Source organism: Vanellus vanellus, assembly GCF_965231255.1.
Source record: "Vanellus vanellus genome assembly, chromosome: 6".
NCBI lineage: Eukaryota > Metazoa > Chordata > Aves > Charadriiformes > Charadriidae > Vanellus > Vanellus vanellus.
This window is the reverse complement of record NC_138911.1, coordinates 27911832-27935696: the sequence shown is the minus strand read 5'-3', so window position 1 is coordinate 27935696 and position 23865 is coordinate 27911832. Positions and strand designations below refer to the sequence as shown.

The following is a 23865-nucleotide window of genomic DNA, read 5'->3' as shown; positions in this document are numbered from 1 at the left end:
AGGAAGGAAGTGCACAGTTCCCAGTGCTGTATGTTCGTGGTCTTATAGGGAGAGACTGATGATACCAGCCCACACAGAGGTCTTTCAGGCTTGCCCACCCTGCAATCCCTTTTCACGTGTTGTACAAACACTGCTTTCATTTGCTGCATCCTCGGGTTTAGCTCTTCCTGGTATCCATCTCGCCCCTCTCTAACATCTGCATTTCCCAAAAAAAAGTTTTGTTTAAGGGCCCAAATTCTCTGGCCTTTTTATGCTGACTGCACAAGAGGAGGGTATAGTGTCACCAGGGAATCATCAGTAGCACAGTTCCCTTTTGGGCTTTTGAATGCAGTAATGTCACAATCTGAAAAGCTGCTCTTTGTAGTTTCTACGTTCAACTTTCTCCACAAACTTTTACGACCAGTTTGTAGACCAGGCGCTAGAGTTGGACCCATCACGCTTTGGTGTGAAGTGAGGATGGAAGGTGAATCCAGCTAACAAACCATCGGGCATCCTTATTTTTAGCTATTTTCTTTAAAGCCAGGAGGCAGATGAGCTCAGTCCTTGCCCGGGGTGCTTGGAGAGGGACCAGCCGGAGCACAGGCGTGGGAGGGGGACCTTGTATTTGAAGCCATAGCGCTTCCTAATGCGCTCCCTTTGGTGCCCGTCCTAGCTCTTGCAGTTTTCAAATATTGACACAGCTGCAAAGCGTTTTCGCTGGAGCTGAGCTCCTGTGCTGTTTGAAGCATGTGCCCTCTGTCACAGCAGAAGCGGGAGAGAAGGGGGAGCAACTGGGGGGAGGGAAGGGGAGAATCCAGGCCCCTGTTGCCTAATCTGCTGCCCTATAACTACCTTCTTTATTCTGAGATAATAGGAGAGAAAAAGTAGGAGCAATTATGAATTAGGAGGTTCTCACAGAAACATTGTTCACCTAACAGTTGATCTGAGTAGGTAGGGGCGGGTCTGTGCTGTGCTGCACGTCTCACTCGGCTGCAGGATAAACTTAGTCGGCTGATCCTAACTGAGGACCCCATAGGTGGCTCCCACTGGGCACCTGGTGATGATACCCCCACCATGTCTTTGTCTTTATCTTCGAAGCAGCATGTTCTTATGTGAACAACTTTTTGCTTGACAGCAAAACAATGCATAAAGTTGTTTACTGCTAAGAAAATCCTATAAAAGCCCTGAGCACCACGATGCTGGTGAACATCAACATGAATGGGGTCTGTGCAGCATGCTGTGGCCTGACTAGATACCTGTACAATGCTGTACAACTCAGTGTTTGCAACATCTGAAGGGGTGTAGGATTACCTAATGCTATACCCTTTTTAGTGTTATGTCCAATAAATGGTATTTTAATTAATACGTTATGGGCTCCGAGTGCCTTTCCTACTGGGATCCATAACAAACACTTGCACCGGTGCATTACATTTGGTGTAGTTGGCAGGATCCTGGTGAGAAATGCCTTACAGGAAGAAGGATAGTGAGGAAATAGATGGGTGCCTGCCTGGTCCCATACGCTAGCATAGGGAACGTACAGTATGCTGCATTATAATGCTGATCGTCATTATGCTTCGGGGCAGGAGACACACGGATCACCTGGCTGGTTGGAGATCTTGTGCACCTTTGACCCTCACGGCATCAGGCAGCAAGCACACAGGTCTCCTGGCTAGTGGGGCTCCACCATACTGGCAGGGCTTCACCAGGACTTTGGGGTGCTGCTGCAATGCTCCAGGACGACAAGTGCACAGGTCTTTTAGATGGTTGGGGTCCTTCATGTTGGCAGGGCCCCACCAGGTATCAGGCATGCACGTAAACTTAAGTGTTACACTTAAACCTCATGCCACAGCCAGGGTTCAACCCTTGGCCAACTTGTAAACTGGCTTAAGCCTGACCAAGGTGTCTGAATGTAAAGGCAGCAGCAGGCTGCGAGGGGAGAGGGCGATTCCATCGGTCCTGAAGTCCTCCCCGCTTGGCGGCTGCCCCATTCTCAGGGAGAGGAGAACCCCTGTGTGAGGGGGTGGGGGATTCATCCTTTGTAATTGTACCCAAAGCGTTACAGTTGGGGATCACACTGTATAACTCACTTCAGGAAAAATACTCAGAAATGCCCCAGCGATTGAACCAGCGAACCATATCTGTCATAGAGCAGACAAAGCCCCAAGAAAATAAGCTAAGGCCAAACCCTCTATACTCTGCTCCCTGGAACTTGGGAAAATAGTTACATAGGAAATAAAGAATTGCCAAAGGCTTTCTTCGCTTAAAGAGAAAACTCAACTTTTAGGGGGAGAGAGATCAAAACTCCCATCTGCATCAAAAGTCGTAACTCTGGGAGGATAAAAGTATGAATCCTAACTCTCTTACCCTAAGAAAGAAAATAGCATCCATCTCTCATGGGTGGGTGAAGGCAGGGAGAAAATGAAATGATAAAAAGTTGCTTACGGGAACAGTGAACAGATGAAAGAGTTAAATGTTTGAGGGTAGAAGTCAAAGCCTCTGGAGACGTGATAGCTGAGGCACGCTGTGCTGCTGCAGAGGCTAACCACAAGAATGGGAGAAACAGAGGAGCCCCACAAGCGCATTACAGAACAAGAAAAGGCTATAATGTGAAGAGCCAGCATCTTTAATTATTAACATTGTTGTAAGATACCAGAAAGGGCTGGAAAATGTCACAGGACGTAGTGAAAAATTTCCAATTTTAAAGCAAAACTAATGTAAAGAATTAGTCAAAACCTAAGTGATGGATGTAACCTTGAGTAATCTTGGGCTAAAAGGTTTCAGCGGTTGCAGTTAACAACCTAATGGCTCTGGTAGGTGGGTTTGTCCTGTTCCACAGAGGGAAAGAAGAATGGCAACTGGAAGAGAAGCAGAATGTCACAAGTGCTTAAGCAACAGAATGAATGTAGGAACAAGAACAGAAGTAACATGAAAGGAAGATGGCGTAGGTAAGTGTTAGAAGATATTCACACCTGTCTGATAACCAAGCTTAACTTCTGTATTCTAGTGTTGCTTAAAGTTAACCCTATATAATGCACAATGCCATGAAAGATGTTAACACCTTTCATTTAAAGGAAAGACAGGAAGATGGTAAAAATCTGTGCATAAATATAACAATGTTGACTTAAGCTGCAGTGTAAAGGCTGCCTGGTTGTTATAAAGAAGAGACAGAGAGATGCAGGAATGAAAAAAAAAAAGTGACTGAGACTATTGGAAGCTCTTATGACGTGAAATACTCTGGTGATCCACATAACAAGTTAACATGAGGGGGTGCAGGCCAGTGCTGCACATACCACTTGGCTGGATAAATTTAGCCAGCTAAGCCTAACTGGGGAGCCTGCAGGTTGCTTCCGCTTGGCACCTGGTGATGATGCCACCACCGTGCCCTCATGTTTATCTTAGGGTGAAGCAGCATATTGTTATGTGAACATCCTTTTATTGACAGCAGAAATGACAGAGTTGTTTACTTCTGAGAAAATCCTATAAAAACCCTGAAGACCACAACGCTGTCCACAGACACTGTCTGTGCACCATGGCGTGGGGTGATGCTGTACCACTTGGTGTTCCCATGATCTGAAGGGATGTAAGATTATCTAACGCTATCCCCTTTTGCCTTCTCATGTTATCCCCAACAAATAGTATTTTAATCAATACTTTATAGAGTCTGGGTGCCTTTCTTATTGGGAATCCATAATGAACACTCGCACAGGTGCATTACACCGCCATACACCACGGCAGCATCTGTCTCTCTCATCACTACAACCTGGGGGGGGGCTGTCTTCTTACCGTGATATTTCTTCCCTGCATCCACACCCACATGGGCTCGTTCAACTACACCTGGTGAAAGCAGCTCAGAGATCACTTGACCCACCTGCAATGTGAGACCAAAACCAAATTATCATATAGAGAGTAAAGAAACTGTCCTTGCTGCTCTCCTCCCCTCCCCGCCGGCTGAGCAGGGCCCTCTGGGTGGCAGCTGGGCATACAGAAATATGGGGCTGTTTGCACCTCCTCCCAGAGCTGCGAGGAGCAGCGGCGGCTGCTGCGTGGGACAGCAGCGGCTTTGCTTTCACCGCTCTTCCAAAACCAGTTTGTGCCCTGCTGCCTCTTTCCCGGCCCTGCCTGCGCTCTCCTCCCAAATGCTCCTTCCCTCTGCTAAGCAGCACCGGGTGTTCCTGGGGTTGCGCCTCATCCTGGGCAAACACCCTTCTCCACCCAGGTCATCCTAAAGGTGTCTCTCCAATATCCAGGAGGGGGTGCATGGGTGAGAACAGGGGACGCTCTTAAATGAGGGAGGGAGCCTCTGCAACTGCTCTTTGTACCAGTGGCCACAGAGTCATTCCTCAGCCACCCTAATGCTAATATTTGCACTCCTTCTATGGAGATAAACATTACAGATGTATCATCTGCTGCACGGAGGCACGGCACAAAACATGCTCCCTGCTGGCAGCAAGCACTTCGGTGCCATGTGGCCGTGCCTGAGACTACCACCCCCCCCCGCTCTGCCCTGCTTTCTTTCTGTGCCAGCTTTCTGCTTGCTGTAGGAACCATTAGAGCTTTCCCAGCTCTGGTAGCCCAGTTCTTGACCTATTCGCTGATGTCATGACATCCAAACTATTCCTGCCTCCCTGTTCCTGGAAGCCCTTGTTTTCCTGGCTGGTTTTCGGGCATGCTAGTTCCTTGCTCGTCAGAGTTTCTGTTTCCTTCTGGATGTACTTTAATTTGTTCCACTGGTGTGGGAATAAAAGGGGCAGCCCAAACTTCATCCCCCTCCACTCCACTGGGAATTGTAGCACAGTGGGAAGTATGCACTGCCAATGGCATTGCTGACCTAACTGGGAGGAAAATTTAAATTCCACATGGGCTGTCACAGGCACCCCTTCTGCTCCTTGGCACGGGCGAGGGAGAAGGGGGAGACTTAAACTGTGTGTTCTGGTGCCAAAATAGCTGGGGCTGCACTTGCTGATAACTGCAGGCAGAAAATACAACTGGACTTTAGGGGGAAAAAGCCGGGGTGGGAGAGGAGGGGAGGGGAGGGAAGGGGGGGTTGGAGCTAAAAAGAGCACTGGGAGCTCTCAAAGCTTTGCTGCGTGCGCAGCTAGGGGAGTACAGCCTCCAGGACGAGTCAGTGGCAGGGACCCAAGCCAGCGCGGTGGGCAGGCAGTGACGGTGCCAAGAGCTGCACGGGAGCGGAGTGGCACTGAGGGAAAAGGGGTGACATGCTCTGGCTTGGGGTGGCCGTGAGCTGTCGAGATCTCTCCGTGCCAGCCCGAGTTCTTCCTGTGCCCTGGGACAAGCTTGTCCTCTCGCTCCTCATGCCTTCCTCCCTGTTATGAAATGCGATGGCTAACTTCAGTCCTATGGGGATCCAGAGACATTTTGCTTGGCTTCCAACAAATAAGTAAGAAAATGAAGATGCCCCGAAGGGAGGGAGAGATGCCAAGAGAGGAGGGATAAGAGGAGCCTCAGTCCCACCGTCCCTGACACACCGCGACCTCTGGAGTCCTGTTTCTTCATTCTGGTTCAATATTAACCCAGCAGGGCTGTGACTCCGCTTATTCTGCTCCCTTTGCATTTCCCCTGCAGCCGGGGCTGTACAGCATGGCACTCAACAAAACCAGCGTGCTGAGGGGTCTGCTCTTTTCCAGCCTTCTGCACCTCACGTTGAGCCATGCCAGAGGTAAGACTCAACAGCATGGGGGCAAAGGACAGCACCAGTGGGTGACAGGAGGAAGAAAGATGGGGTTATTTCTTTCCAGGGGTAAAGCTGATGGTAGGTTTTCTTGGTAAGGCGGGAGGAGCTTCTAAAAGCTTGAAGGTGGGAGTGAAAGGATGCTGAGAGTGGAGTGAACATAGGGCCTTCCCCCACGGGAGGATGCAGCAGCATCCAGCAGCTGGTGACAACAGCTCAGTGGATTGTGTGGGTCACCTGGGAGAGGTGGAGAAGGGGAATGTGGCTCAGTCCAGGACCATGTGTAACACAACTCTGGGCCTTTTTGGGATACAGTTCTTCAGTTGACGTGGGTGGCTACGATTCTCCATTGCATCCCCAGCCGTCCCTTACCTGAACTTTAGGTCATACGCAGTATGCTGCCTTCCTGCTCACCACTCCTTTTCTCTCATCAGAGCCTCTAATTCATCTGTCTTTTCTTAACTAATATGAGGTTAGGTCCCCTCCAACCCACTGCTGTGTGTGGGAAGACCTGTCTACAGGTCTCAAATCAGGGTCTCTGAACATGAAGATGGAACCAAGCTGTGCTTATCGCAGCGGTCCGAGGTTGGCAAGACAGAAATACCATGGCTGGCAGGGAGCAGTAGCAGGGTCCAAGCAAACAAGCCTCTACCTAACTGCAAATGAGCAGAGGAGCTTTGCCAAGGATAGCAGAGCATTCCCATCACTTCTGTTGCCTAAGCGATGTGAGCCCTAATGGATGGATTACGGAGCCTGCTCTGATCATCAGGTGTAGACCTGGCAGGGCTTCTCCTCTCCGTATGGTGCTCTGGGGGAGGCTGAGCTGTGGGATCATCCCATCAGCTGCGTGTGATTTTTGGAGACAGCAAGGGGAGACAAAGGGGCCCTCCCACTGCGAGCACCCCTTTGACTGGCAGTGTTCTGACCCGGTAGTTTTCCTGGAAAAGGGGCAGGCACTGTCACTGCTCAAGCGCCCACGACGTGCCAACAAGGGATTTCTGGAAGAGATGCTTAAGGGAAACCTGGAGCGGGAGTGCCTGGAGGAGACATGCAGTTACGAGGAGGCTTTTGAAGCCCTTGAATCCACCGTTCAGACGGTACGTACGGGTGTTCCCAGGAAACATTCCCTCAGCCGACCCCTGTAGTGAAAGACCAGCAGGTTGCACACACAGGCAGGGGCTGGGGTGGAATTCTGCAAACCAAAGATGAGGCTGATGCGTATGTGCCCCAGGGAGAACTCAGGCTTTCTTAGGGAGTTTCCCCTCTGGAGCCACTCCAGGGAATGCAGCTCAAAGCTCAAGTTCTTTTCCCTGCCTCTTGATTTTAAGCATGAATTGAAAAGGAGAGAGTCTTCCCATCAGTCCTGGATTGCATCTTCCACTAGTTCAGCGTGGTGCCGCACACACTTGAACTGGCACAGTCCCAGACACCCACAGAAGAGCTGGCTCAGCAACCCAACAAAGGCACCTCAAGCTCCTTTGAGCTTTTGCACAGTCCATCCCTTTTTCTGGCTTCCAGACTCACTCTGCTAAATTCATTCTCCATCATTTTGGGGTTTACTCCTTGCCCCAATCCACGCTGAATTCCACACCCAAGAATACAACAGGAAACAGATAAACAGTTAGGAGTCTCAGCCAACAAGATACAACCTCTGAGGAGTATTTCTAAAGCCGTCATGCCCAGCAGAGTTGTAGATCCAAATTGCTGAATAATACCTACACATGATCGGTGGCCTTAAAAGTTCTAGGTTCAACTCCTTGGACTTCTACGCTGTAGCACAGGCTCTTCTTCCTCTGCAGGTTGATAAAGGTTGTAAGCATCATCCATCTTTTTAAAAAGAACAGTACTCTCTTGATTCCTGAGGGTCATAAGTGGGAATGTGGTTTTATATCAGATTTTTTGCTTTGTTGGACTCCATAGTAATTGGTAACAGCAGAGATAGGTTAGTTTGCTCCATTTGTTGTGATGGGGCATTCTACTGGTTTGAATTGCAGCAGCTAAGCAAGGTCTGATGTTCTCTGTCTCTACTCTTAAATACATTTTTTTTTTTTTTTTCCAGGAGGCATTTTGGTCAAAGTATCAAGGTAAGTTGCTTCAAGTCCTGTGGGTGCTCTGCTAATACCTTGGGATGCACTGTCCCATCATGAAGAGACAGCTCCCTACCCTCTTACGAGAGTTCACTTTCCAGGACAAAGCACTTGTATTTTGTCTCTAGATGATAAACTGGTTCAAACTATGATGCTTATTTGGATCCCTTGCATATAATGTGTTTCTTTCTTCTTATTTTGCTAGTATGTCAGGGCCTGAGAACGTCCAGGACAGTTCTGGATGCTTGTTTAGAAGGTAAGAAATTCATGTTGACCTCCATCTCCTAGATACAGTGAGTGCCAAGAACTTGCTTCCTACAGAGTTTGTAAGGAAAAAAACCCCACAAATCCGAGGTTGTTGAAGCCATCTGATTAGAAAGAAAAATAATATAAGGGGAGCTTGAAATTCCTTTTTTCTTCTTTATTTCTCCACGAAACATGGGGTAGATATCCTTCTTGTGACACAGTCAGGTGTCCCTCGAGCCCAGCCTCTCCCAAGGGCTCGACCTGCATCTGCAGCCAAAGCAAAGCACAGAGCCTTGGGGGGAGCTCCCTCAGCTGAAGCTGTCTGCTCTTCCAGCCCTGTGAAGGGAATGCCTGTGCTCAGGCAGGCTCATACACGCAGCAAAAGTCAAAGGGAGTTGTGGGATGGTATCTCTGACCTCAAAAAATGCAATATCCATCTCCCCTGGCCCTGGTTTACACCATGTTGGGATTTTGACAGGTAACTGCTCTCTTGGGCTGGGCCAGAACTACCGGGGGACAATTAGCTACACGAAATCAGGGATTGAATGTCAAGTGTGGACAAGCAAGTATCCACATATACCTAAGTAAGTTCATCTCCCGCATACCCCTAAAGGGTTTTCCAGCGTGTCCTTCCTTCCTAGCTTAACCAGCTTTTTCTCATAGATTCAATGCCACCATTAATCCCACCCTCACGGAGAACTACTGCAGGAACCCAGACAACAACCCAGAAGGCCCATGGTGCTACACCCGAGACCCAACGGTGGAACGGGAGGAGTGTCCCATCCCAGTGTGTGGTATGCCTCAGCACTACACCCCACCAAACCCTTCACCGGCAGTGAACACTCGTACTGAGACCAATACTAAATGTCTCAGGAAGGGAGAGGGTTAGGAGGGAGGGACCTTACATGAACAGAGGTCAGTTGGAGCAGAGGACCTGTCCCTTAAAGGGTAAAGGAGTTGAGGAGGAAGAATCATTGAGTTGCCCGTACATCTACCTTGGCTAAAATCCTCTAAAGTGCTGTTTTCTCTAGACTACTCTAATCTAGATCCAGATTAAATCTAGTATCAGCAGTCCCCTGGAATCTACTACAGTTTTGCCAGTCAGGAGCACCCCAAAATTCTAACTCAGCTGCCTCTAATTTGTGACAGCAATGAGTCATAGTGTTTTTTTTTTTTTTTTTGTCTGAATTCACACATTTAGGACAAAACCACTACAGCTTGTGCTTGAATACCTGCCTTAACGTTCACTCATACGGAAGGGTGTAGTTTAACACCCACAATCTCAAGAAAAGAGAAGACGCCTTTCTCTCATCATCACACTCGACAGGAGGGAACCATCCCCCTACACTTATACTTTCCCACTTCTCCGTAACACAGAGCTGTACCCCCTGGGGGCTTGGCCTCCATCTCAGAAAAACTGGTAGAAAGCAGAGAACCTTCTCACAGCAGAAGTTTCTCTTCCAAAAGCAGAGACTAGAGGCAACGACTCTTACAAATGAAAGTCAGAGGGATCAGCAACCATTTTGATCAAGGGGTGTTCTCAGGCTTTCAAGAACATTAACACTGTCCTGGTCTGCAATAAGACAAACTGGAAAGAGATAATGCTCCGCTGTACCATCTCTGTTCACCAGTTAGTTTCTGACCTACAGTGGCCCACTGTCACACTCACACGTGCATAGATATGGCAGGACTAGAAAAGCCTTGCTTTTGTGCACAGTTCCTTTGCAATCACGTTGACCTGAGTCAATCTCACAGAGAAGCAGCCTCACCAATTACGGTGAATGCCACTTGCTCAGTGGCTGTCAGGCCCCAGGGTAAGTAGTCAAACAGAGGGTCTCTCTTCACATGGGGATTTCCCCGGCGTACGAGGAGAAGGCAGCTTGAGGCCAAGCAATTGCCACAGAACAGATTATCTGGTGCCCACTCACTTGGGAAATGCTGCTTAAAGCTTGCAGCCATTAGGACACTTGCAAGAAAAAGCATGGAAAGCCTGGCAGGAATTTTTTTTCTCATATCATTAGATATAGAAACATTGGCAAAAGTTAAATTTGCTATTTTAGTAGTATATCATGGTAAAAGGCTCCCCACAAATACGGTGGTTATGCATTTTAGAAAAAGGCATCGGAGGCTCTAACACAGTGGCATTACAATGCCTGAGGGACCTACCCAGCCCCTGAGGTCATTCTCAAAGATACCCCAGAAAGCAACACATTACTGTCCCTCACATCTGAGAGGTCAAGAGAAGTGTGATGAGTAGTGCCAACCTCACCTTACCTCCTGTAGAAAGAACCACCTCTGACACTGCAATATTGTAGAGGGCTACCAAATGCAGGGGAGCACGGTGGGAGCTCCCAAATAACAGGAACCCCATGGAATTCTGGGCTTTAGTAAAGGGACTCTAGTGCTATTTTTTAGCAGCACTTCTGAGTGCAAAGCTATGGCTTAAATTGCAGCTCTCTGTCTTTCCAGGTGAAGAAAGGACAACGGTTGACTTTACTCCACGGGTCACACCACCAGCCCTGGTGGAGCCTTGTGAACCTGAGAAAGGCATGCTTTACACCGGGACCCTCTCAGTCACTGCATCCGGAGCGAAGTGCCTCCCGTGGAACTCTGAGAAAGCGAAAGAGGTGCTTCATGGGAAACACATCGACCCAGAGGTGAAGCTGCTGGAGAATTACTGTCGGAATCCCGACGGAGATGATGAGGGTGTCTGGTGTGTCACAGACGAACCACCCAACTTTGAATATTGTGATCTGCACTACTGCGGTGAGAAGCCTGCATTGGTTTGGGTAGGCACACTTGTGAGGCAGTGGCAAACAAAAGCAGTATGTGCGACTAGTGTGAAGTGCTCGGCCTGCGAGGCAGAGTCTAGAAGTACACGTGCCATTTATGTGGAAGTCCCGTTTGTCCAAATGTCGCATGTACTAACCTGCCGAACGCGTATAGAGCTGTTACAGCTCTCAGGTCTTCTCATCTCCCTGAAAACTCACAATGAGGGGCAAGGAGCATTAAGAAGAGCAGTGGTTTTAAAACATCCTTCCTTCATCAGACCCACTGCATACGGAAAGGAACATCTACGGTGCTGATAATTCTGGAAACTGCAGCTAGGCCTTTTACCATGTTTGTCTTTCTGTCTCTCTCAGACAGCTCGCTAGAGGATGGGAACGAACAGCTGGATGGAATATCAGGACGTACGACCCTTCCTCAAGAGTTCAAAACCTTCTTTGATGACAAAACTTTTGGTTCAGGCGAAGCAGGTGAGCAAAAACTCTAGACACAGCACCACACATTGTAGAAAGGCTGCAGCTTCTTCCCACAGGGCACTCACTGCTCCTCAGAAACACCAGCTTGCTAAATGATATCAAAAGCAGGGAGAGAAATTGAAATTCCTTGAAGAACCCTCAGAAGTCAATCTCCAGTTATGATCATGGAGCTTGTAAGCACTTCCTTCATAGGCTCTTCCAGCTCAGCACGCTGACTGCAGACATTTCTCCACAACGAACCAAGTAGACTAACAAAGTTAGATTGCCTATTTTTTCAGACTGTGGCACTCGTCCTTTATTTGAGAAGAAGAAGGTAACAGACAAAAGCGAGAAGGAGCTGCTGGAGTCCTACATAGGAGGCAGAGTTGTGCATGGGGATGATGCAGAAGTTGGCAGTTCTCCCTGGTAAGCATTTTATTTGCATAGTCCTCCATGGGGAATTGTCTCCCTTCTCTTCAGTTCAAGCAGGGTGAAATGAGAGGGCTACCCCACCTCAGGCAGCATGTGGGCATCGTGGCTTCTAATTAAAGCTTCTCCAAGGGGTTGACAGGGCAGTACTTAAATAGCTGGAAGGAAACTCTCCTCTTGAGCCAAGTTTGCACCTGTCTGGGAAAGCAAGAGCACTGGTGTGTTTTGCCTTTGTCTCTTCCTCTTTCCAGCTTTGCTGGAGCAGAGAGGATGAGAAACCTCTCCAGGTGAGGGAAATAGGGTAAATGGCCTGCTACACAGAATATACATGCCCAGCAAAGAATTTTGCTAGCCACCTGTGCGGTTGTCTTTGTCAGTATAGGACAACACTCTTCCCTGCTCACTGCAAATTCTGCTCTTTCTGCACGACACCAAGTCGCATCCAGCCAGCCATGCCTTTAGTCCCACTAAGTCTTCCTCCCTCCTTGTCTCTCAGGCAGGTGATGCTCTACAAGAAGAGTCCTCAAGAGCTGCTGTGCGGCGCCAGCCTCATCAGTGACAGCTGGGTCTTGACTGCTGCTCACTGTCTTTATTATCCACCCTGGGACAAGAACTTAACTACAAATGACATCTTGGTGCGGATCGGCAAGCACATAAGGGCAAAGTAAGAGCCTGGATGAAGTGACAGTGAAATAGACCTCCTCTTGGAGTAATGAGTTACAATGAGTTGGGCTATCATTCGGTATCCAAGGAAACATATAGCCCGTGTCACATGCCTCTCAATAATGGGATCTAATGGAGCCGTCAATTGCTGCTCTTACTGATCCTAAAGGTTCAAATGAAAGGGAGGGCAGGAGTATGGAAAGTCTAAAGGGGCACTCCAGTGTAAAGACAGTATTGTCTCAGAGGGTACAAAGCACCTGAGTGTCATGAACCCCAGAATACTCCCAGTTGTTACTATACAGCGAGTTCTTTCCTTCATGACTATTTCAGATATGAAAAGAATAAAGAGAAGATTGCTCTGTTGGATAAAATCATCATCCATCCCAAGTACAACTGGAAAGAGAACATGGACCGAGACATTGCGCTCATGCACTTGAAGAGACCCATCATCTTCAGTGACTACATCCATCCTGTCTGCCTGCCTACCAAAGAGGTCGTGCAGAGGTGAGGAGACTGTCCCACAGTCCTAAAAACCCAGGCTACAAAAGCCTCCTTTCAGTCCTTCAAAAAAGACACCTCGTTTAGGCTGTTTGCGGCAAGAGAGCCAGGTAGGAGAAAGCTGTTACAATACATTCGATGATACTCGTACTTCCTTCCACAGGCTGATGCTGGCCGGTTACAAAGGGCGGGTAACTGGTTGGGGAAACTTGAAAGAAACATGGGCCACTAGCCCAAGCAACCTCCCAATAGTTCTGCAACAGCTCAACGTGCCAATTGTAGACCAAGATACCTGCAAGGCATCCACCAAAGTTAAAGTCACCGACAACATGTTCTGTGCAGGTAAGTAGCACTGGAGACACGTGGCCGGCTTGCTACAGAAGACAAGGGCTCTGAGCTCCTCGTGGGGTTCCACGTAGCAAGGTTACTTTCTGATAAATTTGCAAATGCCCTCCATAAAGAATAATTTTCTTATGACAAGGACTTTTTCAGCTCTCATAAAACACGAAGGCTGGAAAATTAAAGCTGTGAATAAAGTTTGTAACACCACGCTGTGTCAGGCTAACCAGCCTAATGGCACCGCTCTGCCAGGCATCAGCAACAGCTGTGCGAGAACCCAGCACAGCTAAAATTAACTTTTCACCAGTACATGGAACAGTTCAGTGACTTTCTAAATTAAAGGCTGCACACCAGTTACCTTACTCAGTAGCCAGACCACCTCTTCTTCTGTACCAGCTCGTCTCAACCTTTTGGAGCCTATTCATACTTATGTCCACAACTTCTGTGGCAACAGGCTCCACAGATTAGTTAGCTATGTGTGTGAAAAACGTAATTCCTCATGTTCTGTTAAATTTCCTGCCTAATAAATTTAAAGAGGTACATATCTATACGCATAGCCAAGGAAAAAATATTTCTTCTGCATGTCATATGCTGTTTTATGGACCCTTTACAGCTCTGCCATTTCTCTTCCAAGCTGAGAAGCACTTATTTAATCTTTCCCAATACAGGTGGTATTCTGTGCTCCTGGTAATCCTTGTAACTTCCTAAATCTCCTCCGGCACTATACCCTTTCTGAGAGAGAATAGAAGTGAATACAGAATTCACGATACAAAGAGACTATGGATTTATGTACCAGTTTAATACTTTCTGCTGTATTCTTAATTTGTGCCAACTTTATCAGTTCCTACAAGCACATCTCCAACAATTTTTGATGGAGTTTGCATCTAATAATGTATACACTTGCCTGAGTTAGGATGGAAGCCAATTTCATGAGTATACTGACAGTACAGCGTTCCTATGGTTTCTTTTTTTATAGACAACAGTCTTGAAAGATAGCTGAGATGCAGACACAGCAGGAAAGGGGAGAGATGGGTGATGGGAAAATACAAAGATACTGTCTAGTTCTTCAGGAATTAAAGTGAAATCCCTTTCCTCTTCATAGTGAGACTACAGGAAGATAGCGGGGGGAGAGAAAAAGCAGAGCCTGCAGAATGACAGGAAAGTGAACATAAGGATGGCAACGTATGTCTATAGTAAACAGAATGAAAGAGCAGGGTACATGGAATACTACACATAGAGAAGTTTCTAAGACAAGAGAAAAGCAGAGTAGCTCAAGCTACAGCTGTGAACAGAGTGGCAGCTGACACTAACGGCAATTCTGATGAAAGAGAACAGGAATGAGAGCACAGAGGGTGGAAGAATATGGTAGGTTCAGGAATGTTGCAAAGACAGAAGCAGAGTTAGCTGTTTTACATGTAATATAAAAACCAAAGCAGTTTTCTAAATTTAAGCCCAATAGTTGGCAGAAGCAGTAAGCAATCTCATGGCTCTCAGAAAATTTATGCAGCAATATTTCAAGGAAAAGACAGCCAACACCACCCACTCCCCCCACAGTCAAATGTTTGTCTGTCTTCTTGCCTGTAGGTTACAGTCCTGAAGACTCAAAGAGAGGCGATGCCTGTGAAGGGGACAGTGGGGGACCTTTTGTAATGAAGGTATGTTCAACAAGTTCAAGCTCATAAAACATGCAGCTGGGTTTGTGCTGTGCTGAACTTCCCTAATAGTCTAAAAAACAGCAACAGAGATGGAGACTGCAGAGTGGCTGAAGCAAACCCACCTCATGCCGAAGCTCAGCAACTGAGATGAATCCTGCAGTCATCCAGCCCCATGTCTGATGTCTGTTCTGAGTGCTCAGCACATAGAGATCAGTTGCAGAATGCACAACTGATGGCCAATTCTTACTTTAAGGTTTAAGAGCAGAGACAAAATTACTCCAACAAACTATGTTACCTAGTAGCTAGCTACCAGACTGAATTCCAAAGCAGTACCCACCACTAAACAGGCTAAGGTGCATACAAAGCTTAGTTCTGAAAGTCTCTTGCTCCTTGTGCCAATCCCATTTTTCTTTGCTTTTAGAACCCAGACGACAACCGTTGGTATCAAGTGGGAATAGTTTCATGGGGAGAAGGCTGTGACCGAGATGGCAAATATGGATTTTATACCCATGTATTCCGCCTGAAAAAGTGGATGCGAAAAGCCATTGAAAAACACGGGCGATAGAGGAAGTGTTTACCTTGCTGGCTCTCAGTTTTGCTACAATGCTCCACTTCTTAAAAACATAAGCATAGAAGATCCGGAAGTAAAACAGTTATACCCTTACAACTCGACAAAAGGAAAAGTGTTCTCCCTTGAAAATAAAAGTTCTCAAACCCATCTTCTTCCTTTTGTTCATCCTGAGTGTAGCTGCACTTGAATCCAAGCCATCACAGTAGCCAGGAGTACCAACAGAATGGCACTAGTTTTACCACTGATTACCTGTTGGGCTTCAAACAAATTTTCTCCCTTCTATCAGCTAATCATCAACAGATTTTAGATCTCAGATGATGGCCTTAAGTCAGTCACAGTAAGCACAATTGTGTCCTCAGGCACCATCCATTTCCTCCTTTCATATCAACTAATTTTCTGTTCTAGAAATTGAACCATGAATGTACTGGAGATAAACACCCTACAGTAACTGCGGCATTACACAAAACACTAACACCAACGTCAAAAGTAAAGCAACTATAACCTGTTTTGATAAGACAGACATTGTTCTGAGCTACAATAGCAGACAACAAATACCAGCACTCCTGTTTGCAAGGTTAGCATCTTAAGAAGATAAATTGCATACAGGTGGCATCTCTATCTTACAGAGCCATACAGGCCTGAATACATTAAGTAGCACTTCCGTAACTGTATGACGGTAATTTTCTACATAGCAGTTACTGCTGTGTCCTCAAAGTGTATTTTCCACCTGCACAGCAAGATTCAGAAGGAAGCAATTCATACACAGTCATTGTCAAAGGGCGTCCAGTGGAAGCATCCTGCACTATACCTGTTTGGTTGTCTTATAAAACCTGTTTAGGGATCAATCCCAAAAGAAGCTTCAGTTCTTTTATGAACTCCTCTTTAGCAGCCATTTGAGGACCCAGCAGTATAGCAGTAAAAACATATTCTTGACTACCCAATTTGTTCAGTCTAATTTTCTCTTAGAGTAATCCTGAGATTTAGAAACTGTCCTTGCTCCCTCTGACACCGTATTCCTAAACTCCTCAACTCACAGTGCCATCAAATCACAGGAACAGGCAACAGTGAAGTTTTGTTGTGCTTCATACAGAGTATTAAGACTGTGACTGTGTTGAAAAGGTGACAGTAGAGGTAACTATCTGAAATTAGTTAGACACAAAGTTGCTGATCAATTACTGTCTGGCCACCTCCTTGAAGATAGCTCATTTAGGAACCAACTTGAAGACAGCCCAATTTGATTGCTCAAAGCGAGCATAAAAACAATGACTCAAAGAAACCTCAAGAACTCAAGTTCCACAACTGTTTAAGGACATTGATAACCATAGGCATTGAACACTGAAAATGTTTAGCCCTTCTTATGTTTTAATTTTTAGCCTCATCCTGTCACTGCTACCTAATAATCTGTGAGAAATTGCATCTCTAAGAAGGGAACCAGGACAATACAGTTTCTGGAGTAAGTCACTGTTAATACTGACTTATTACAAACAATACAGAGGAATAATTTTTAAAATTCAGTTTAATGTTATTTAAATATTGTCTGGGCTAAAGATTAGGCTTTATTAATTTATATGCACAAATTTTAGTTCAGAACTCCCAGGATATTGAGTCCAACCAAACACTACAGATACACAGGGCAAAAACTCATTCATAGTAAGCAACTAGACCTTCTGCTACTCAATTATTCCTGTACTCCACTCCCAATTCAGCTTCAAATTTAAAATAGTTGTATGCAGGTTTGCAGGCATTGCTGTTTTAACATCCCGAGCTAATTAACAAATAGCTCTTCAGAACATCTGCAGGACATGGTAAAGGAACATATGGATTAATGTAAATGTTAGTAAGTTTCAAAAAGCAGCTAGTAATTGAGAGGTAGTGGCAGTAACTCTAGTGCCAGTCAACACAAACTATTCACAAACAGCCTCAGTTTAAGTGTGCAAAACTTCAGCACTTACCAATGAGGGTGAAACCTCCACCAGTCATACAGTTCTGTTCCACAAGAAAGTGTATGCCCACTTCAGGTTAGGAGAGACTGCGACTACTAAATCGAGGTGGTGGAGCAATGAATGGCATCATGTCAATTAACACAGGATGGAGAACGCTCACAAGTCACCTGCTGTCACAGTGTACAAACTCACCACATAAGCGCCAAGCAGTCAACTGCAACCCCTGCCTAGGGGTCCTGCAAAGGGAAGATTTCAGCACTTTGTGGAAGCTCTGGCATAGATCTGTTGTACAGGTACTAATTTAAAGCCACATTTTTACTGTAATCAGGCAAGATAGTTTCAGTAACAGCCCTAATGCAGAGACTGCTGGTCCACAGAGCAAACAACAAAAGCAGCAGTTACATGGAACAGATTAAAATCTAGAGCAGAAGTGTGCTGTTTTAAACCTTCCTGTCCAACTCTTCAATATCTCTGTTCTAGATACAAAACAGATGTGCAATTTACGCTTCATAACCAGCTCTCACATGGAAGTGCAGAAGTAAGGTGAAAACGCATCACCTCCCTAGAGATAAAAGGGCTAGAAAGGCCACATAGTATATTGTCTTAATCTTCATACTTGTAGCTTCTGAAAAAGGCTAATCAGAAGACACCCTTACAAAATAAAAAAAAAAGCAGTGGCTACAGCTTTCTCAGACTAGCTCTACCAGGTGTCTTAGTTATACAAAATAGTAGAGTACGCTGACATCAGATGTTTAAGAGCAAAACCAATGTGGTGGCAAGGTCTACCTGCACTTGAAAACTGCACAAGGAAGACTGCTTAACCAAGGATCAGGATTCAGGATAAATGAGTCCACTGACTGTACATCACTGCTAATCTATTTCATATCAACAGCAGCAGGCTCCTTCAAAGAAAGCATTTGTACACAGATGGGACTATGCTTAATCTGGGTAGAGGCATCACAAGGACTAGATAGTTTAAAATAAGCATTTCGGCAAACTAAACAATCTCAACTTACTCTCAAAGTTATGGAAAGATATTCCAAAACAAAAAAAGCAACTATATGAAAAATGCACTACTGCTCATAGAAGTATGAGTGCAAAGTCTCAGGACTGCACCAACAGATAGCACATATGCACTCATCTTCCTTAAAATACAGCCAAACCCCAAGGTTCAGGACAAGAATAGCTTAGTTCTGTTTCTAGATGCCCAGTCACTAACATTCAGAAATAGAGAGTGACTTCTCTAACCAGCAGTCACTGCTATTCCTACAGAGGCTGGTATAGTTAATGCAAACTTTATTTACAAAAGACACTTAAATTAGTTACTTCATGCCATGTGTCCATACAGAATAAACAGTTCAAGGATTACATGGAGAAGAATTCACAAAATTAAAAGTGAAATCACTAAAGAACTTCTAAGAGTTAAGAACTAGGAAAAGATCTTAAAGACAATTTTACAAATAAAAAAAACAAGTTATGAGAAACTAGTCTGAGCAAGAGGATGGTTGTTTACAGGTCTGTACACTAAAACTAATACACAGACAGCCTTCTATTGTCAAAGAGATGCTCACTGAGAAGCAGAGTATGTACAAATACTTGTGCCACAATGACTCAACCCCCCAAAATCCACTGTATTATACATAAACCAGTTTGTATACATTAGGCCTAAATGAGGCCATTTAACTATGAAGACTTCTAGTTTAGTAAACTAAAGCTGAAGACAGCCCAAGCAGTGATGCTGTCTCTCTTGCATCTCTATTTGCGACTGCTTTTTATTCTCTCCAATCTTTTTTTCAAGTCATCAATATTAGCTGCTGCAGAAGAGGGTGAAGCCAGAGTAGTTCCAATGCCAGAGGAATGAGTCTGATTGGAGTCCAGGTCCAGATGTTGGTACTGCTCCCGTGACTCACGGAGCTGGGAGAGCTTACTATGAAGCATATCCGTAGAGGATGCAACTGTAGGAACTGCTGGTTTAGAGAGCAGAGACGTCAGAGGTGGTCTGTCTTCCTGCTACAGGGGAGAAAAGTGCAGTGTTAAGACAGAGTGGCAAAAACCATATAAGTACATACCATAATCAATGGCTTTTCATCTTCACAAGAAACACTAAAAACAGAGGAAAGGGAAGGAGCAATACAATGTGGGTGATCTGGAGCAATAAAGTCTGTTGCCAAAATCAGAATCATGCAAAGTTAACTACAATACACAATTCCTATTATTTAAGCAGTTCACGTTTAGCTTGATGTTGGTAGGGACACAAAGGAACTACAGTCTTTAAAGATCAAAAATTCACAGCAGATCAGTGTTTTACTGAGATGGCCTGCTGCAGTCTTGAACAGCCTGAATTCTAACACCACAAGAGGAAAGTCCGTGCCTACACACAGCATCAACAGCCAATGAGTTTTCTGGAGGAATGAGGAAACTTGGTTTGACGGGCAAGATTCACCTTGCCCAAGACTCACAATATCAATTCACTGTTCTTTTACCCATATGATACTTCCATCTGCGTTAACTACGCTGATACTATCATCTAGGAAACATTTCCCATCCTCAGAGCTGTGAGCTGATATGTAAGTTTGTGTTAAAGGTTAAAAGAGTCATGTGCCTGGATGACTATTCTAAGAGTTCTCATGTGGTTGAGTGCAAACTTCAGTATTCAGCACTAGATTCCTAACACACGGATTGCCTGACTGTTAGAAGGTTTGGCCCACAGGTTTCCAACACTAAGCTCATTCAGCATTTCTATACCTCAGTATCCATACACTCAAAATATATAAAGCTTCATTCAAAGCCTTCATTCAGCTCTTACGGTTGTTTCAGAGCAGAAAGATCTAGAATTTCCACATCATTCAACTCAGAGGTCAATATATGTTAACCTTTAGAGAACAGCAGTTAAGTTATTTGAACCTTTCTGAGACTCAACTACGTGTCAAAGAGAGATACAGAACTACAGGGCTGTAGAAACCACCTGCATGTACAATGGTGCTACAAACAAAGGGGACTGAAACATAAGCCAACTTAACCAAGGATTGAGTTTAAAGCCATTTATAACAGTCATGGTAACACACAGTGAATAACTAGGACATGCAGTATAATGAAAGATCATCAACTCCAATTGGAATCTGCTTTTGGCACTAAAAAAACCCCACCACCGCGAATTCTTAAAAAAGTACAAATGAAATGCCTCCCCTGGGGATATACAAGTGTTGTCAAATACAATACCTTTGCGTTGTCAAGGCCACAACGCTGCCTGAGAATTTTTAATCTTTCCAAGTAAACTGAAGGCCCCACTTCCTCCCCATTTGTGTTTCCTATAGATGAAGATACAGTGTGGGTAGAAGCAGGAACACAAGTTCCTTCCATCTGAGGAGAAATTCCTGGAGGATGAGGGGAAAAGGGGAGGCAAAAAAAAGGAAAAAAAAAAAGATTAAGAATAAGAACATCAAAAGAATGTAAGCCTCTTGGTCAGTTCCTTGAAATAAGATGCAATGGATGAAGCATCAACCAACTTATAAACTACCAAGCTATTTGCATTTGCTAGTACAGGCATATCAGTCCTTTAATTTCCTTGCAAGAGTGACAATTGAAAACCTAGAAAAGAAATTGAGACATTCAAGAAGTGGCAGTAGAGCAGCTCCAGAAGTAATGCTGAGGCTGACAGCTGGAGAAGACTAGGAGAGGGAGAGGAAGATGCTGATGTGCATCAACAATAAACATAGTGTCCAATAGAGAGAACTCAGCAATTGCCAGAATAGGAAATGTTTGGTGTCTTCTGTCTTTTTCAAAGTTTAGTACTGCTGGGTAGACCTCACCACTGATTTTGACCCCTTTTTCCCTCTTCTTCAGGTAACTTAAAGCTGGTGCTTCTTCAAATTCAGTCTGAAATACTGATTTCTGGAAGCCACATAGCCAGGTTTTTAGAGCTTCTCTACCAAAAGACTAGGAAAGTAGTTTACATTATGAAAAAAACTTTCCATTCTGAAATGAATGGCAAGTTCTAAGGCTTAGTGGGGACAAGGATTTGTTTTCACTAGTTTACTGCAAGGGTATTTAAAATAGATATAAGGAGAAACTAAAGTTAAACTTGTATTTTAGCCTAAATAAGGCACAGTTGCAAGATGAAACAATATCCTGTATTATATCAAACTATTATAGTTAGAGAGGAAAAAAAAAAAGACAAAATTGGGGCACAGAAATTCTGTTTTGAAATCTCTAACTGTTGAACTAACATTTCTTGGTTGTACAGAATTTTAGGATGAAAGCTAGAATTTTGTGTCTTGACTAGTCAGACACATTTAGGAGGTTCTGAAAGAAACCCACATTATTTTACCAAGGTAATTGATAATACAGGGATAGGAGAAGGAACAGTAGTAGAATAAAAGGCTAAAGTCTGACAGGGCACTGAAATGTGAAATAAATCAAAGTTAAAGGTAATTTTACCAGACTGTGTATCAGTTTTTACTGTTGGCTAACCATTTGTCACAGTCCCTCCCTAATACTGCATTAAATAGTAATTTGTGCTTATCTGCAATGAAATGACTTACTAACAAACTAAGTGTTTTATGGTAATTTATTCAATTAAAAAACGGATCTATTGGAAATTGTGATTTATCACAAAGACTGCTATAGAAACATATCAAGTTATTTAAAACAAACTTTTCAACTCCACGGTAAACAATACTCTATCAGAAAACCTTGTGTACCATTTTAGTAACCAAAAGGTAAAACAAAAACCTGACAGCTGCTGCTGTTATAAACCAGCTGTACACTTTGCAGAAACAATTCATGATACCAGAGACATGAAGCACAGGCTAATGTTCACATTACAAGATATGAAACCCCTTGTTTACCAAGCCTTTCAGATGTTTTCTACATTTAGTGTGACAACGGTTATAACATCTTTTTTGTAAACAAAGAACACAGAGTCCCTGCAAATGGTGCCTCATAAAGCAACACAAGTCCCACGAAAATATGTGACTCGCTTTGGAAATCCATAAACATCTGCAAATATTAGTTTCTACCAAGGGATACTTAACTGCTCTCCTTATATCTTTGCTTTTCATAAATCAAGCAGTTTTGCTACAACATGTACCTGTAGAACCAGCAATGCGTCCTTTCCCCTCCCGTTCTGTTTCTATCAGCCGGAGGCCTCTTTCCACATAGCTCTGGAAGAACTGAGAGGAGTTTTTCAGGAAGGGCTCAATGTCTGCATCAGAATATTTCTTTTTGTATTCATACAGCTCTGCCAGACCCTGGGGAGGGAAGAGTTCCTGTGCATTACCAGAACTGCTGCATACACCATTCCAATGTATCGTGCCCTCTTCCTTGCAGGAAGGGAGTGCTTACCTCTTTAGTGTTCTCCTTGGAGCCAATCTTCTTAAATATTTCTGCCAAAATATCGTTAACTTTGGCCTTCGAAGCCTTTTCCTCCTAAATAAATAAATAAATAAAAGGAGACTTCTAAAACAAAGTGAATAAAAATGAAGGGAAGTTAGACAAATGCACAGTGCCCTTGGACCTGCTAGCTGGACAGAGCTTCCAAGATGAAGAAAATCTTGAAGCAATTAGGGTTTTTACACAGCCACTTGTTTACACAGAATAAGAGTAAGGACATCATCGAGCTGTAGGACTCCTGAGAAGCCAGTGTTTAAAACCTGTTTTGGGTATGGTTAGCTTTCAGTAAATCAAATGCAGCAGCAGGCAGCATAAAACCTGTGTTGCACACCTGAACATCCCAGAGAGCACTTCAATCTGGGATATGCACAGAATATTCAGGTAATAACAGAAACACACTGCAAGTTCCCAAAACAGCCATAAACGAAAGTGAAACTATAAGAGGATTTCCAACACTAGCCGCATGTTGGAAAGGCAATTACTACTTCATATTCCACAGTCACAAAATTAAGCTTGTTTCTTAAATAAGGTGCCTTACATTCCTTCTCCCTGCCAACACATTTATATTACTTACTATGCGAGAAGCCCCTTTTTCTGTATCCTTATCAGCTTTGCTTCCAGTCTGGTCCATGGAGTGTTTCATCACTCTACACAGGTGAGCCTCCAGCTCAGACTCATTTTTGTTGTCTATCATTGTTAAGTGATCCAAGATCTAAAAGGAAAAAAAGAAAAAAAAAAAGAAAAAAGAAGAGGGAAAAACTTTAGGGACTGCAGAAACACCCAATTTAAAAGTACGTGACTTGTGACTGCTCTAACCTTGGGCCCTTTCAGCTTGCACAGGGTGTGAAGCAGAGTCTTCAGTGTCCTTATGGGAAACTCACTCTTACATTGCTTCAGCTTCTCTTTGGGAAAGACCTTCATGAAAATGTGGATATCCAGTAGAATCCGATCCAGATTGATGCTATTAATGGTTTCCGGAAGGAGACGCACCATTCTCCACAGACACTGGAATGAGAGTCTGACTTAAAGCAAGAAAACTCAAGGAAGAAGCATTTCATTATATATGGAGAGACTACACAAAACTATCATTGAGCCATTTCACTCTGCTACCACATACAGACACAAACCATGTC

General features: G+C 44.6%; 2 protein-coding genes across 2 annotated transcripts in view; one reads left to right on the top strand and one right to left on the bottom strand.

Annotated features, from left to right (window-relative positions):
• Window positions 1-6675: 6675 nt before the first annotated feature.
• F2 (coagulation factor II, thrombin) lies at window positions 6676-15392 on the top strand (the record flags this gene model as incomplete). Its single annotated transcript, XM_082485723.1, has 11 exons — window positions 6676-6765; window positions 7728-7752; window positions 7961-8011; window positions 10471-10767; window positions 11145-11258; window positions 11543-11669; window positions 12169-12336; window positions 12666-12839; window positions 12997-13175; window positions 14757-14827; window positions 15249-15392. 11 exons carry the CDS (start codon window positions 6676-6678, stop codon window positions 15390-15392), a joined length of 1440 nt encoding a protein of 479 aa, XP_082341849.1.
• A 3160-nt stretch (window positions 15393-18552) lies between these two features.
• CKAP5 (cytoskeleton associated protein 5) overlaps window positions 18553-23865 on the bottom strand; it is a 55714-nt gene continuing 50401 nt past the window's right edge. The window contains exons 39-44 of the mRNA XM_082485702.1: window positions 23549-23737; window positions 23307-23444; window positions 22685-22768; window positions 22431-22590; window positions 20561-20715; window positions 18553-19351 (exon numbers count right to left, since the gene is read on the bottom strand). Of these exons, the coding sequence (XP_082341828.1) occupies window positions 19097-19351; window positions 20561-20715; window positions 22431-22590; window positions 22685-22768; window positions 23307-23444; window positions 23549-23737 (981 nt within the window). The 3' untranslated portion in view covers window positions 18553-19096. The remainder of the gene's footprint in view (window positions 19352-20560; window positions 20716-22430; window positions 22591-22684; window positions 22769-23306; window positions 23445-23548; window positions 23738-23865) is intronic.